This window comes from Nanorana parkeri, unplaced genomic scaffold (genome assembly GCF_000935625.1).
Source record: "Nanorana parkeri isolate BGI_ZX_2015 unplaced genomic scaffold, ASM93562v1 scaffold1511, whole genome shotgun sequence".
Lineage (NCBI taxonomy): Eukaryota > Metazoa > Chordata > Amphibia > Anura > Dicroglossidae > Nanorana > Nanorana parkeri.
Window position 1 is genome coordinate 116,163 of NW_017307779.1, and position 17,191 is coordinate 133,353.

The window sequence follows — 17,191 nt, forward strand, 5'->3', positions numbered from 1 at the left end:
AAAAAAAAAAAAAAAAAAAAAAAAGCAGCAGCTTACAGCAGTGTTGGGCAGTCTATTACCTATTTAAAGGGTCTCACAAATAGCCTGACTGATTTTATTAGGAAAAGAAAAAAGTGCAACACAAAAACAGTTACTCTAATATTAACCCCCAACTAACAGGGTTCTTCACAACCCTGAAGGGTTGGAGAAGGCAGGAGAAGTGAACAATCTAGGACAACATAGCTGAACTGGAAAGTGAGCTGAATTGCAGAGTTTTTCCAGTTCAGCTATGTTGTCCTAGATTATTCACTTCTCCTGTCTTCTCCAAACCCTTCACCCTTTTGTGAATAGACCCTGTAAGTTTAGGATTCAGCATATGAAGTTTCACTGGTATAAGGGTACATGTGAACAAGCAGAACACCACAACGTATGCTAGCAGTATGCCCACTGATATGTACAGTATAGTACTGCTGCAGGAATTCACAATTGCCAGGTTCAGGAGGGGTACGCAGGAGGCTCACGCGTATCTTCCAGGCATTAAGTTCTCTGACAAATTCTTGGAAAAGTAAATCACCTGCACATAACACAAATTAAACAATAAAAAAGGGACAGAATTCAGTAGGTCTTAATGAAGAATAGTAATTGCAAAGAACTTGCGCTAATGGAAAAAATAATCAAATATGTATAAAAGTAGATAAAATGGATAAAAATAGAAAATTAAAAATGTATTAAATTGTTCTGGAAGGGTAAGGGAAGCTGCTGAACAAAAGGCACTCAGCCCCTATTAGGATGTGTTATTTCAAAACGTACAGCGCTAGCCGTCCTTCAGATGTGAATATAAGAACTCAGACGTTGAGATCAGGATTTAACAAGTGCTATTAAAAAAATGTATAATTAATAAAACATTCAGTGAAGGGGTGTATCTCAAAATATTCAATGTGAATCAGTTGTGTGAACAAATAAAGTTCATAAATTATCAAAACAGACAATGTATAAATTTATCTAATAAAATGTGATAGGCTGTGAATATATGTATCATGTGTAAGTGATTCTTGTTAATAAATAGTCAAATGGACAAACAATGTGATCTAGTGTGATTAGTAAGGTCACACTAGATCACAGGGAGCCTGCTCGCCTCCTCCCTGCAGAAAGACAAGCAGATTGGATATCCCACCGGAGGGACCACTAAAATACGAGGATATTCCGTTTAAACATCACGGGTAAAACGGGAGACCTTTCCTTCCCTGAAGCCTGATCGAGCGTGGAAATTAAAGACGGAGCTGCAGACTTACCTTGATGAAACAAACGTGTTTAACATCTTCGGATCTGGTGAGTGCATTCCCTTGAGGGGATTTTCGCTGCATTTTTTCTACATTTTGTTCTTTATTTTTGTCTTCATTTTTTCTTCACTATTTTTTCCTCGTTTTTTGGATTTTTGTTGGACACATTATTGCACTGAATTTTCACTGTCGAAGTGTCTTACATTTATGGATTTCTAAAGACTATATAAAAAAACTACAAAAGATTTGGACTATTCACAAATACATCGAGAAAAGTTTAATTTTGTTTTATTTTATTTAAGTGGTACACATTGTTTGTCCATTTCACTATTTATTAACAAGAATCACTTACACATGATACATATATTCACAGCCTATCACATTTTATTAGATAAATTTATACATTGTCTGTTTTGATAATTTATGAACTTTATTTGTTCACACAACTGATTCACATTGAATATTTTGAGATACACCCCTTCACTGAATGTTTTATTAATTATTAATTTTTTTAATAGCACTTGTTAAATCCTGATCTCAACGTCTGAGTTCTTATATTCACATCTGAAGGACGGCTAGCGCTGTACTTAATGAAGAATAACAGGTTCCTATGTTTGCTTTCCTTCTGTGCTTTATACAACTGTCTTCATGACCCAGCAAGCAACTTGGGAGGAGTATATGCTTTGGGAGGTCTGATAATTTGTGTATTGGAACCCCTCCTAGGTTCAGATATTGTGAGGACAAAGCAAAAGGAGCCCCTCCATAATGTAAAATGGATTTATTACGGATAAAACACACAGCTGAAAAGGTACTTACAAATCAGCTTGTATAAACAAGCAGAAAGCGATAAAATTTTAGACCATCAAGATGAATGCACAAAATGGGGTGAGGGAAAGGAAGTGCTGGTACTAAGCCGAAGCCATCTGCACACTGACCCTCCTTCAGTTTGACGCGTTTCTGAGGGCAAACCTCTTTCATCAGAACCTTTGTCCTCAGAAACGCGTCACCTGAAGGAAGGTCAGCGTGCAGATGGCTTCGGCTTAGTACCAGCGCTTCCTTTCCCTCACACCATTTTCATATATTCATCTTGATGATCTCCTAAGATTATATCGCTTTCTGCTTGTTTATACAAGCTGGTTTGTAAGTACCTTTTCAGCTGTGTGTTTTTTCCCTAATAAATCCATTTTACACTATGGAGGCGCTCCTTTTGCTCTGTCCTCATCTGATTTTCGGTTTCCCTTGACTGTGAGGAGCTGCCCCCCTGTATATACTTTTGGAAGACCATTTTCAGGAGCAGTTACTGTGTTTTAGCGCCTGTGATTTTCACACATGTTTATATTGAGAAACAAAATTTGTAAGTTATATTTGGCAAGATGAACAACTTTTGAATCATTTTTTTAGAGTTATCCTTAACATTTCCTAGGGATCAGGGCATATAGTCAGAAAGCAAAAAACACTTTATGACCACATCCTGACAAAAGCCCATTTTCCCAACTCATATGCTACACAGAAGTTCTAGGTAGGGAAGCTATTTACCAAGTCACTACCTTGGGAAGTAGAGCAAGGGCCTGATCATCATTGCCATCACAAGTACTTTATGCTTCTAAATCATCATGCTTACCTTTCTTCCTAGGAGTTATCTCAGTCTCTTTTTTTGGTGAAGGCTTGGAGAAACGATAAGCATATATATTTTTTACATCAAGTTCCCTTTCTTTCTCCTGCGTAAAAGAGATTGTAATAGAAATAATTCTTACATAAGCACATAGGCTCATTACTATCAATGACTGCAGCAATCAGAGAGCCTCTTATAAACAATATATAAAAAGGTAGCTTAGTTTCAATTTACAGTTTTACTGTAAATTCAATTAACAGTAAAACTATAACATTTATTTGAAAAAAATAAATGGAAGACCATGGCATCTTATTTTGTCTGTGTAGTATTTTTAAAGTCTGTTTCATGGTCAATCTGACTTTCATAACCTGATTTAAAGGGTTATTAAACCCTTGCATGTTTTTGCATATATCTACTGCTGGCAAGCAGGGTTAATACTTACCTATGTCTCTGTCTCGCGCTCCTGTCCGAACATCTGAAAATGTCTATGTTGGCCGCAAAGGATCTTGGGGCAGGCGCATGCGCAGTTCAGATGTTCGGCCGGGAGACGAAGAGAGACACAAGGTAAGTCTATGGAGCAGCGTGCACCCACACAGACTCCATGGGACTGGAGAGAAGAGGAGGACAGAGGAGTCAGCGCTGGATCAGAGACCCACACCAGGGCTGGAGGCACAGCTAAAAACTACAGGAAAGAAGAAGATTGGATAATGAGGCATTTAACCCTTTCGCTGCCAAGCCCTCCGGAACATTTTGCAACTCAGCTGACGCACGCCATTTTTTGCAATTTTTCCCATTGATTTGATTTTCAACTGCTGTGTTGCTAGCGTTTGTAAAAGACCCCCCAAACCATATATTTTCTGAAAGCGCAGGCCCGGTAGAATAAAAAGCTGGTGATACTAAATTTGTAGGCCATGCGATAATTGTGCAAATGTTTCTCAAATTAATATTAAACCGATAAAAATACCCAATTCAAATCGATAAAGCACTATAATCAGTATTGGTGCACAAAAAAAAATATTTTCTGACAATATCTAAAAGATGAAACTGTATTGAGTTAATTAATAACAAAAATTAGCAAATTTGAAATTGCGCCTTTTTGCGAAAAGGCAAAAAAATGAAGGTACGCAAAACTGTAAATAAGCGACATGTCTTAAAAATGAAACAGGCGTATATTTAATTGCAACACAAGGTATCACAAAGCTTTGCCATGCACTGCCACAGTTAAATTCATGTTTTTTTTAAAAGATAAAAAAAATCATGCACTGCGATGCATTCTAACAACGCACTGCAGTGCATGGCGTACACCACAATATGGTGTATGTTATGTGTGTGGGGGAGGGAGGGGTTGTGTTTTTTTTTTATTAATTTTTTTTACATTTATTTAATTGTATTTTTTTTTTTTACTGTTGTGGGGCTATGGTGAAATATCTGGGGTCTAAACAGACCCCCAATATTTCCCTTTTGAAATAGAAAAAGAAATTGAGGACAGAGTCCTCAATTTCTATTTCTGCAGCCCCAGCACTCAATGAATGGGAAGCACTCAGTACAGAGGCTTCTCATTCATTCACAAACTGATGACAGTAAAAATATTTTACTATCATGTTTATGAATGGGGAGGAGCCTCTTTACTGAGTGCTACTCCCCATTCATACATTTATGAATGAACAGGAAGTGATGTAAAGCACAGCCTGTTCATTCATAACTGGGGAAACATAGTACTATGTGTCCCCAGTTATTTACAAACACCGGATTGATCAGACGATCGCTCCGGTGTTTGCTCTGCACAGCGGGATCGATAAATATCAATGATATTTATCAATTCCCAGTTCGGCCACGCTACACAGAGCCGGTCATCCGACAGGATGACAGCGACTCCGGTATACTTGCCGCTCTGCCATCCTGAATTGCGGCCAGCCCCCGTTTGCTCCTTTGTCCCCCCCCCGCCGGGGGTTTTTCTTCGGATCCCCGCTGCCACAGAGCCATGAGCTTATAGCAGAACTGTAAATGCCAGGTCCGTACGGCATACGTCCTTGGCCAGCCGGGAACAGTGTTTGTTCCTCAGTATGCCATACGTCCTTGGCAGGGAAAGGGTTAAGGTAAGTCCTTACATTAGCACTTGAGGGGGACAGGACTTTTGTCATTAATGTCAATTTGATAATACGTATAGCAAATACATAGTTTCATGTGTAAGAACACATTATTTCAAAAATTATTTTTTGCTATACACATGAGGAAACACTATCTGGGATAATCAGAAAGAGTACCTAAGTGGAGGAATTGTTTGACTCTACAACTCTCGCCAGTGTCATAAGATTATTGGCCTTCCATCAAATGAAGTTCATTTCAGTTCAATTCAGGGTTTGACAAGAGAGAAGAGGGAATTTGAGGGTGTTTGACGTGTGCGTTCAATGTGAGTGAAATGGGAAATTAAGTTCTAATTCATTGATGCGTTTTACATGCATTCTGGGCACCTTTTGGGTGACTTGTACCACTCTGCAATATCTTACAAAATACTGAAGTTTAGGACTATCTATTTGTTTAACAGAGATGTGCAGTATTTATATAACTATTGGCATTAGAACTATATAAGCAGCATTTACATGGCAGTTTTGGTTAATTCAGTATATTTGTCGTCCAGCAACCTGGGCCTGGTGCCCTTCTCAGGATTACCCTATGAAATCAAATAAGTATGAAGTATGAGACCTTTACTAAGCTCCTACTGCTGGAAGCAACCAAAAGGCTAATGGTAACTCTGACAATACACAATGCCACTTTTTAGATGGGGTGGGGCAGCGATAGGACATACTCAACGGGCTTTATGAAACAAACCAAAACTAATGGTAAAAAAAAAAAAAGCAAATCCCATTTTCAGTTTGTCAAATAGCACAGGGTAGACAAAAGCATGTGCAAATAGGTGGCCATGCTGCTAAATGCTATTTGTGGTGAAAAGTCAACAAGGCCCATTACTCTGAGAATATTAAGACCAAAAAAACCCCCACAACCGGACAACCACCTTTAACTTCTGAATCAAACGCTGGAGCTCTTCCTGTAATAATTTGTTTTCTTCTTGTACATCATGGGCTTTCTTTTTTTCAGACAGCAACTGTCTCTGGAAGCTGCTCTGAGTTAGTTCAATATTCTTCTCCAGCTCCTAGAAGATACCAAACGTGCATCAAAATCAGTTATGATGATAATCACTATGAGATTGAAGAGAACATACATGAGAGAAATAGAGGCATTCATCGATAAGGTCCTTCTTAAATATTAGTTGCCTAGATGCCATGCTAAAGTAATGGCTTCCATATTTTTTGAGTCACTGACCCAGAAAAGATACGCAAAACTGATATCACTGCATAACTTTCTGGATATGCAGGTTATACAGTACTGAAGTAAGGATCAGCATGATCCTTGTGGAGCCTGCACAGGTTTAGCCTGCGGAACTGAACGAGAACAAACTACTATCGTATGGAGTATGGGTGCCTCTAATATAAATCTGATGATGATTCAGTACAGAACTGAAAACCACGGGTTTACTTTAAACTGAGATGTTGACACTTGCAATTCAGACCAAACACATGGGAGACCTTAAGCAACCTTGGTACCGGTTTGTGCAGTGTGACATGTTTACATGCCAACATATTTTATAAAGATTCTATTCATTTTCTGATGTACACTAAAATGTATTATAATATAGGACAAGAGTAGCAATCTCAAACCCAAAATATTAAACTATGCATGATGGAGGAAAAAAAAAAAGTTAATACCTTTACTCGCCTTTCTCGTTCGTCCAGTCTGCTTTCCATCATTTCTACTTTTCTAGTGAGCTCGTCCCGTTCTGGAAGATGTCTATTTTCTGAAAGCTGCTTTAACTTTTTTAAGGCAACATTTGTCCTGTAGAGCTCATCTTCCGTTTCCTTTAGTTTCTTCTCTATATTCCGTTCCCTTTCCTGGGATTTGCGCAGACGCTCCCTCAAAATCCGAACCTCGTTATTATGTCTCGATAACAGCTGTGAGATCTCATTTTCTGTATCTTCAAATTTATTCAAGGCTTTTTCTTGCCTGAAATGCAGTGTTTTTAGAGTCTTATTTTCTTTTTGATATTCTTCAAGTTTCATTTGAAGTTCTACAACTTCATTTCTTAGTTCATTTATTTTCAAAAGTCGAGCAGAAAGAACTCTTTTGGTAACCATATCAATGTCCTTTGGAGAGGACTCCTTGTTCAAACTCTGGGAGCGAAATCCCCACCTAGGTCCCCGTTTACTTGATGGAAACTTGGAGTTAATTCTCTTAATACCTGGATGCAAGAAGAAAAGTGAATTTGAAAGTCAAATACCAAACTGTCTCTGCTAATGTTCTTGTTTGGAACCATTGCCAACAAAGGATATTAAAAAAAAAGAGCACGTAGTTCTTTTAAGAGAATATATTACAATATTATACTTAGAATATTAAGATATTAAAATGTATTTATGGGCAATTTTAAGCACACCTTAAAAAGGAGTATAACTTTCTAATTTTCCTACCTACACCAAAGCAAGCACTTAACCCTTGCAGTGCAGGGGTAGCCCCACTGCAAGGGTTAAACAAAAATGTACCTGGAGTTCTGCTTTAAAACACACACACCTTGAAAAATCCGCTCGTCCTCTCCTCTGTGACGAGAGGACGGCGGAGCCAAACAAGTAACTCTAGAGACGCCCAATCACTTGTATTAGCAGCTGCTGTCACTGCCGGTCCCGAGACTTGCTGTGCCCGGTGCAGCCAGGACCGGCATGGCTGCTCTTTGACAGGAGATCAAAGGGAGATTGATAGACAATCTCCCTTTGATCTCCTCTCCAGACCCCGAATGCAGGAAGTTATGTATATTACATCACTTCCGCATTCCTCTGTCACAGAATCTGGAGCAGTTACTTATGGAAACCAATCAGCATCTCTCTTCAGTGTGCTCAGGTAAGATTTGAAAATGAAAGATAGAAGTTGATTGGCTGCAGCGCAAATCTGCTCCAGATTTTGTCTGCTCCTGTTTTGATAAATTGCCCCCAGTATGTCCTATTTTGGACATAACGGTGTGAAACTGTGCACACTCCTAGTTTTGAGACCACCTAGCACTGACTGGTCTTCCATTGCTCTATCCAATCAATGTATATCCAATTAGGTAGACCCTTGCATTACATAGTTGTTGGTACATCTAAAGGAGATTGTAATGTATGTGGTAAGTGGTGTCTAGGATAGGATGGTTAGAATTAGGGTAATGATTTATGGTGTCAGCCAATAACCTAGTATTATCCAGGGGTCAGTTATTGTTTCTCACCTAAGACTAGTGAGTGATGACAACCCCAAATCAAAAGGTAAAAAAAATAACTGCAGTTCACCATTAAGGTTTAACTCTAAAGTGGTTTTTAATGCATCACCACTTTACGATTTTGTGTTTTTTTTGCCATTTCACAAACATATGTGGTTTTTAATCTAGATAAATTTGTACATATGAACTTGACAGTCTTGTCTTTACAGTTAATGAAAAACGCAGAAATGATATTGTGTTTGTGTGCATTAAAATATACTTATTTTATATAAAAATAGATTTTTTTTATTTCTAATATAGATTTCATGAACATTTTTGCATGTCTTCTATTTCTCAGTTACATGCCCCTTTATTTTCACCACCTGGCTACTCTATTCTATCTAGCTGAAACACATTTCTAGAGCGAAAACTGATTTATCTGCATCCCAGAATGCATTCTCGGTTGTTGCTCAACTCATACACCATAAGATTATTGCTAGCAAAAATTGAGAATAGATTTATGCTAGAAACTAGCAATTTAACTTTAACTAGCATTATAAATACATAAATGTACCAAAAAGTGACACATAAATGAATGCATAATATTCAGAAAAATACGAATACACTTACCACGGGTCTGTACCGGTATAATAGATCTTACTTTATAGTCTGCTTTTTTTGCACGGGGAGATATGGAGCTGGGTGTTGGGGATCCTTCCGACCCATAGGTTGTGTTTTCATATTCATCAGAATAATAAGAGTCACTATTCTTGTCAGTGCCAGGACTTCTATCCCGGGTACTCCTGGTAGTTCCCCATTCTTCCCTAGCCATATCCTGATCACCCTTCATCTTGCTTGGTTTATTTTTCTTCTTAGTGTCAGTTTTGGAGCTGGTAGATTCCAGAGCCGATGAAGGACTTTTTCTTGTCTGTCTGTCACTTTCATCATACTGAGAGTATGGACTCCTGCTGTTCATGACAGTGGCCTACTCATTTCTGCAATAAAAAAAAATATATATCTGTTATTATACGCTGAAAACAAGTGTCCTCCAACCTAAAGTTTGCGATCCAAAACCTGACATGGAGATGTATTCTTTTACTCTTGTGGTCAAACCTTTAACAATCCTCCATTAAAAATGTTAATGCTCCTGCTTGCCTCCCAAGAGCACTGGCATATCTCCCATGCTTGTTGCAAAGGAGAATGATGTTACCACTGCCTGGGGTGGTAATACCAGTATTTTGCTGTACAGTTGTGCAAGGAACCTTCATTTTGTCATCAAAGGCCACATGCAGCAGCTGATGGGAGACTTGATGCCGGTGTTCTATTAATCCAGGAAACTATGGAGAGATAACAATCCTAAGAATAGTCTGGATCTATCCTGGAAACTATAGAGGTAGAAATCCTAAGAATAATCTGGATCTATCCTGGAAACTATAGAGGTAGAAATCCTAAGAATAGTCTGGATCAATCCTGGAAACTATAGAGGGATAGAAATCCTAAGAATAGTCTGGATCAATCCTGGAAACTATAGAGGGATAGAAATCCTAAGAATAATCTGGATCTATCCTGGAAAGTATAGAGGGATAGAAATCCTAAGAATAATCTGGATCAATCCTGGAAACTATAGAGGGATAGAAATCCTAAGAATAATCTGGATCTATCCTGGAAAGTATAGAGGGATAGAAATCCTAAGAATAGTCTGGATCTATCCTGGAAACTATAGAGATAGAAATCCTAAGAATAGTCTGGATCCATCCTGGAAACTATAGAGGGATAGAAATCCTAAGAATAGTCTGCATCCATCCTGGAAACTATAGAGGGATAGAAATCCTAAGAATAATCTGGATCAATCACGGAAACTATAGGAGGGATAGAATCATGATCCATAGTACATAACATGTAGTTGTAAAGTCATTTAAAGTCACCTGTCCCTTTAAGAAATAGTATCAGTAATTGGTATCGACAAGTACATGAGGGGAAGTACTTGTACTTGGTCCTGAAAAAGTGGTATCGGGACATCCCTACTGGAAACTATGGAGAGATAGAAATCCTAAGAATAGTCTGGATCAATCCTGGAAACTAGAGAGATAGAAATCCTAAAAGGTGCCCATACACCTGCCGATTATCGTACGGTAATCGCGGGGAAATCCCGCGATCTTATGATAATTGGCAGGTGTATGGAAGGCGTGCGACCGTTTCTACTGTGCGGTCGCACGTCTTTTGTCTCTCGAGCAGGCTTGAAAACCCGCCGAGAATCGTACCATTGTCGGCGGGTTAGTGGCATTCTCGGGAGACAAGTGCTGAAAGGGCCAGTGTACGCAAGCGCACACTGCCCGCTCAGCGTTGCACTCATCAGAAAGCCCTCCCCTCAGCGGGGCGGGCTTGCGATGATCGCAAGTACGATCTGCCTGTCCAAGATGGGCAGATCGTACAAGCTTTTAATTAGCTTACAACCATCGCACAACGAAAGTCTTGCGATGGTTGTAAAGTGCATGGCCAGTTTAAGAATAATCTGGATCAATACTGGAAACTATGGAGTGATAGAAATCCTAAGAATAATCTGGATCAATACTGGAAACTATGGAGGGATAGAAATCCTAAAAATAATCTGGATCAATACTGGAAACTATGGAGGGATAGAAATCCTAAGAATAATCTGGATCAATACTGGAAACTATGGAACCTGTGGACAGATAACAAGCTTCAGAAGATATACATATAAACAGGAAAATCTATAAGGTCAATTCTAATGTATGGAAAAACATAGCCAGCACCATACAAGGGTCTCGCACTGATACCTGCTTATACAGTATATAGTAAGACGAGATGAATGACAGACTCCCCCCACCCCCTGTCATCACTGGCTGACAACTGTCACATCCTCAGGTGGGCCGCAGCCCAGTCCTACCATGTTGCTCTCCGGTCTGCAGTTGATCCCTTCAGTCGGTATCTGACGTTCTCCGGCAGCCCCCGGACCCTCCTGTATTCTGGTTACAATGTCGCAGGCAGCTCCCAGTCCTCTATTTAGACGCAGCTCCACGGTAACAGGGAAGAGGAGGTGCCTATAGCCATCGCAACCACATCGCCGGAGAGGCCTCGTTACGTCACGTGATCTGCACCAGACAACCCACCGGAGAAAGGACAGGCCTCATTGGAGGTACGTAAGACCCCGTGTGATTAGTTCCCGCCTGCTCTGTATGTTCCCGGACGGTGTACAGGTTGCTAGGATACCGTTCTGCGCCTCAGTCCGTTCTCCAGCTAAACGCGCGCCATCAACGACAACAACAACAACACGCTGTGATTTATTAAACTGCTTTTTTATCTATTATTATATATATATATATATTGTCCCAGATTTAGCTGGTGTACAAACGTGGTAAGGACAAATTTTGTTCACGTGAAGTACTCCTAGGTTATTCACAGGGTGTAGGACTGTACCCAGAGATTATTAAAGGCCGAGTCCGCTGTTTTCCCTAAAGAAATAATTACACACATAGTACAAAAAAACTACATTTATGTGTACAAAAAAACTACATTTATGTATTCATTTTGCATTTGAGCCTGCAAAGTTTTGCAACCATAATCAGTGTTTCAGGGGTACAATTAGGGTCGCCACCTGTTCTTCAAGCGGAACCCGAACACTCTAGCGATGCGCGGACATTTTTTGGGGAGAATGAGTTGTAGCTTATTCATATGTAAATACAGTAGGAGGCCAGTAGCCCCTATCTTAATTTTGGTTGCCCCTGTTTGCCTGACATCTTGTGTCCGGGTTTCTGCTGCCATGAAACCCGAACACGGCATTCAAAACCCGAACTGTCCGGGTGAATCCTGGACAGGTGGCAACCCTAGGTACAATGTTCAATCTCCTGTGGATTTTTCCTCCCTGCCCCTATCTATACAGAAGTCAGTAGCATCACAACGGGGATGTGGCCCGCACCATGTGACACAGTCATGGGGGTGACACCAAAATGACTGACAGTGATTTTGGTGTCACCCCTTCTAAAATGTCGGGCACTCGGCCATGGACTGAGAGCTCGACAGCTGCAGGAAAAAGGCACACCCTTTTCTGCCGAATAAATGTCCCCTCCTCTCCTTGCCAGCTTCCTGATTGGTCAGGAAGCTGGGCGGCCAGTCATTACCTGCCCCCCGAGTCCCAGATTTAGCTGGTGTACAAACGTGGTAAGGACAAATTTTGTTCACGTGAAGTACTCCTAGGTTATTCACAGGGTGTAGGACTGTACCCAGAGATTATTAAAGGCCGAGTCCGCTGTTTTCCCTAAAGAAATAATTACACACATAGTACAAAAAAACTACATTTATGTGTACAAAAAAACTACATTTATGTATTCATTTTGCATTTGAGCCTGCAAAGTTTTGCAACCATAATCAGTGTTTCAGGGGTACAATTAGGGTCGCCACCTGTTCTTCAAGCGGAACCCGAACACTCTAGCGATGCGCGGACATTTTTTGGGGAGAATGAGTTGTAGCTTATTCATATGTAAATACAGTAGGAGGCCAGTAGCCCCTATCTTAATTTTGGTTGCCCCTGTTTGCCTGACATCTTGTGTCCGGGTTTCTGCTGCCATGAAACCCGAACACGGCATTCAAAACCCGAACTGTCCGGGTGAATCCTGGACAGGTGGCAACCCTAGGTACAATGTTCAATCTCCTGTGGATTTTTCCTCCCTGCCCCTATCTATACAGAAGTCAGTAGCATCACAACGGGGATGTGGCCCGCACCATGTGACACAGTCATGGGGGTGACACCAAAATGACTGACAGTGATTTTGGTGTCACCCCTTCTAAAATGTCGGGCACTCGGCCATGGACTGAGAGCTCGACAGCTGCAGGAAAAAGGCACACCCTTTTCTGCCGAATAAATGTCCCCTCCTCTCCTTGCCAGCTTCCTGATTGGTCAGGAAGCTGGGCGGCCAGTCATTACCTGCCCCCCGGCTTCCTGATTGACCAGAAAGCCAACTCCATGGCTTTCTGGTTAATCGAGGTAGCATGGAGCCGGTTTCCCGGCCAATCAGGAAGCTGAGCGCATAGTCATTACCACCCCCTGTGAAGGTGGCCAATTAGAAAGCCAGGTGGCGAGCTATTAATTCACCTGGTGAATCACGCCGCCAGGCTTCCCAGCTAATCAGGAAGCCGGGCGGCATGTCATTACACGCTGCCCGGCTTCTTTAATGGGACTTCTGGTATCGGTATTCAGTATCGGCGAGCACAGGAAAAAAATATTTCAGTAATCGTATTTGATACAGAAAAATCAGTATCGGTGAAACCCTAATTTCCACTTTTGCAGCCAAATTGGGATAATTCCTAGTTTATTTTTGTTACATGTTCCCATTCACATCACATAGTTATAAAACATTTGTTACATTGCTGTTTACTTTTCCTTGCTCTTTTCTGAAAACCCCAAAACCAAAATGTTATCCTGCTATGTATTGTTAAGGAGGGGGCTGGGGAGGTAATGTCTACCATAATTAACCCTGTCTGTGCTGTGCTGGCAGATTCTATTATTAGTTGTAAATTATATTAGAATATTGTCTGTCAACAAAGGGTTAAATGAAATCTCCACCTTTGTTCTAAAATCAATATAGCATGTAAATTGCTACACAAGCCACTCATTTCATGTTATGAAACCTTATTACCTTTCCATTTCAATCTGGAGCCACTGTGATTTTTATAAATTCTTTAAAAAATCCAGTGCAATATGGCAACCTGGAGGCGTTCATGTACATAATGCCCCCAGAAATGTCACTTCCTGCTTTTCTGATTGGCTGACTGATTTTTTCAGACGTCTGCACTAATATACAAGGCACATTTTAGGCATCCCCTGCAATTTTTGGTGAGATAGCCCGAAAGGGTTACTTATAGGGAGGCACCAAAATTTCAGCCGCTGAAACATATTGGCCGAAAATGGCACTTTTGGCAAAATGCAGAAAGTGGCATCTTTTGCCCGAAATAACAGTGCATCCCTGCTTTCTTATCTCCTCCTCCCATCGACCCCGGGGGGAGGTGAGCTGTAAGCTGTCACTGGAGGCCGGCGTTGCCGGAGAGGATTCAGCTGTCAGAGGAGATCGTGATCTCCTCCCCGCACTGTTCGTTCAGCCTCCTGTGATGGCTGTGCGGGGTTAATGGTGGGCTGTGCGGCTCTCAGGTGGGTGTGCGGGGTCTATGCTGGCCTGTGTGGGGTCTATAGTGGGCTGTGTGACTCTAAGGTGGCTGTGCGGAGTCTATGCTGGGCTGTGTGGGGTCTATGGTGAAATGTGCAGCTCTTAGGTGGCTGTGCGGACTCTATGCTGGGCTGTGCAGGGTTAATGGTGGGTTGTGCGGCTCTCAGGTAGCTGTGCGAGTTCTATGCTGGGCTGTGCGGGGTCTATGCTGGGCTATGTGGGGTCTATGGTGGGCTGTGCGGCTCTCAGGTGGCTGTGCGGGGTCTATGCTGGGCTGTGCGGAGTCTATGCTGGGCTCTTTGGTGGGCTGCACTGCTCGCAGGTGGCTGTGCAGACTCTATGCTCTGCTGTGTGAGGTTAATGGTGGGCTGTGTGGCCGATATGCTAGCCTGTGCGGTCTTACCTGGGCTCCCAGTCGGTCTCGGTGGGTATTACCGGTATTGGTATCGGTGCATCCCTAATGGTAACCTATTGAGGAAGTAACACACCAATAGTTTCTGCTGCAAGACACTTAAAGGAGAACTATGAGGTGAGTGCTTTTCACTCACCTTATAGTTCTAGCCGACCTGTGACAATGAGACTGTCACAGGTCGGCTTAGTAGATTGGGAAGTGAGCGAACACATACCGACGGTCGCTCACCTCTCGATCCTGTCACGGCAGAGAGCCGTGACAGGGGAGGGTCTGGATTCCCTCCTCCCCGCTCCGATCTGCCAGCGCTGACTGGCGGAACGGACGGGGGAGGGGGCGGGTACAGCTGGCTCTGCCTCTAGATAGGCAGAGCCAGCTGTCACTCACGCAGCTCAGTATACCGTGAGCCGCAGCTCGCGCTATACTGCGGAGTCTCAGTATACCGCGAGCTGTAGCTCGTGGTATACTGAGCTTAGGGTGACGGGAGGACGCTAGTTTGTGTCCTCCCGTTACCCTAAGGAGAACTATGGGGAAAACCCCTAACCCCATAGTTCTCCTTTTAAAGGCAAAAAAGTCCAGGACACCCATTTTTTTTACAGACACTTTAAATGTTAATTTTACAAACAAGAATTGAAAGTCACCTCCCTGCTGGCACCTACCTGGTTCACCTATACAATAATGAATGCATGAAACAACCGTGAGCCAAGGTAAACGTATATAATGTACATACATGTCCACAATTCACGTGAGCTTATCCGCACTCCACCAGCAGCAGTGGTTCATCACAGTAGCCAAAGGACATCACAATTGTACAGATGTATTTTTGTACCATCAACAGAATGAATTAACTTGAATAAAGAAAGTGTGAACCTTGTGTAGCAGCCATGTACACACATCTACTCAACTGAGCATAGCTTCTACCACCCTGGTGCCTAACATGGCATCTATTCTGTGGCCACAGGGGTCCCTGAAAACAATAACCAGAGTTTCCTTTACTGAGGCGCTTAGTTAGGCTATGAACTTAGCACAGAGACAAAGGCAGGACTGCCATCAAGGGTGATATGGACGATACTCATATGAGGGGCCCTGGCCCCTTACATGCGTATTGGCCGTACAAGGGGCAGCATCAGACCGGCGGCAGAGGAAGCTGGGCCCCTGGAGCGCTCTGTGTCCAGACAGCGCGTCACTAATCCCTGCATCCAGCCAGCGCATCACTAATCCCTGCATCCAGTGCGTTACTAATCCCTGCGTCCAGCCAGCGTGTCACTAATCCCTGCATCCAGCCAGCGCGTCACTAATCCCTGCATCCAGTGCGTTACTAATCCCTGCGTCCAGCCAGCGCATCACTAATCCCTGCATCCAGTGCGTTACTAATCCCTGAGTCCAGCCAGCGCGTTGCTAATCCCTGCATTCAGTGTGTTACTAATCCCTGCATCCAGCCAGCGCACCACTAATGCCTGCATCCAGTGCGTCACTAATCCCTGCATCCAGTGCGTTACTAATCCCTGAGTCCAGCCAGCGCGTTACCAATCCCTCCAGCCAGCGCGTCATCCCTGCGTCCAGCCAGCGCGTCATCCCTGCGTCCAGCCAGCGCGTCACTAATCCCTGCGTCCAGCCAGCGCGTCACAAATCCCTGCATCCAGCCAGCGCGTCACTAATCCCTGCATCCAGCCAGCAGGCGGAACGCCAGGGCCCGGTCGCAGCTGCGACCCTGGTAGTTCCGCCAGTGCCTCCTGTACCTACCAGCAACTTCGAGGGTCACATGATTGGGCTGCTCTGTCTAAAATGCCCGGGCCTATTTTTTGTCCCAGTCCGGCCCTGGGCACAAGTACTTTTTAAGGGGAGATGTAGGGAGCACAAATGTGAAAAGCATTGATTTTTTTTGAATGACCAGTGATCCAGTGATCTCTTGCAGTCTTATGTATTGTGTCTCCAATCTTTTACTGTCCTACGAAGCATGTCCCCAGTCTCCAACAACTCCTAAAGCATGTTCACAGTCTTGAACCATCTCCTGCAGTATGTTTGTAGTCTCTGACCATTGTTACACAAAGTACAGTGCCATGTCCTGTAGAATGCATGCAGTCTCGGCCAGCTTTCTCTAGCACTACATTCATTGAATACTATCAGGGTTATTCACAGAAGGGTGAAGAGTTTGGAGAAGGCAGGAGAAGTGAACAATCTAGGACAACATAGATGAGCTGGAAAAAAATCTCCAATTCAGCTCACTTTCCAGTTCAGCTATGTTGTCCTAATTGTTCACTTCTCCTGCCTTCTCCAAACTCTTCACCCTTTTGTGAAGAACCCTGTATATGGGCATTTTACTAATGTCAGGGGCCACACATGAGGCCCCTTATATCCAGAAAGCTGACCTCTACTGCTCTACCAGCAGCAGAAGTTCATCACAACAGCAGAAGACCACATGTGCATAGATGTATTTCGTCCCATCGCAGGAACTAG

The 17,191-nt window shown here is 42.7% G+C and overlaps 1 protein-coding gene across 1 annotated transcript in view; it reads right to left on the reverse strand.

The window, feature by feature from the left end:
- Positions 1 to 11,075, reverse strand: part of LCA5 (LCA5, lebercilin) — a 15,851-nt gene extending 4,776 nt beyond the window's left edge. Inside the window, exons 1-5 of the mRNA XM_018570346.1 lie at positions 11,055 to 11,075; positions 8,777 to 9,141; positions 6,636 to 7,165; positions 5,885 to 6,022; positions 2,881 to 2,977 (exon numbers count right to left, since the gene is read on the reverse strand). Of these exons, the coding sequence (XP_018425848.1) occupies positions 2,881 to 2,977; positions 5,885 to 6,022; positions 6,636 to 7,165; positions 8,777 to 9,122 (1,111 nt within the window). The 5' untranslated portion in view covers positions 9,123 to 9,141; positions 11,055 to 11,075. The remainder of the gene's footprint in view (positions 1 to 2,880; positions 2,978 to 5,884; positions 6,023 to 6,635; positions 7,166 to 8,776; positions 9,142 to 11,054) is intronic.
- Positions 11,076 to 17,191: the final 6,116 nt, after the last annotated feature.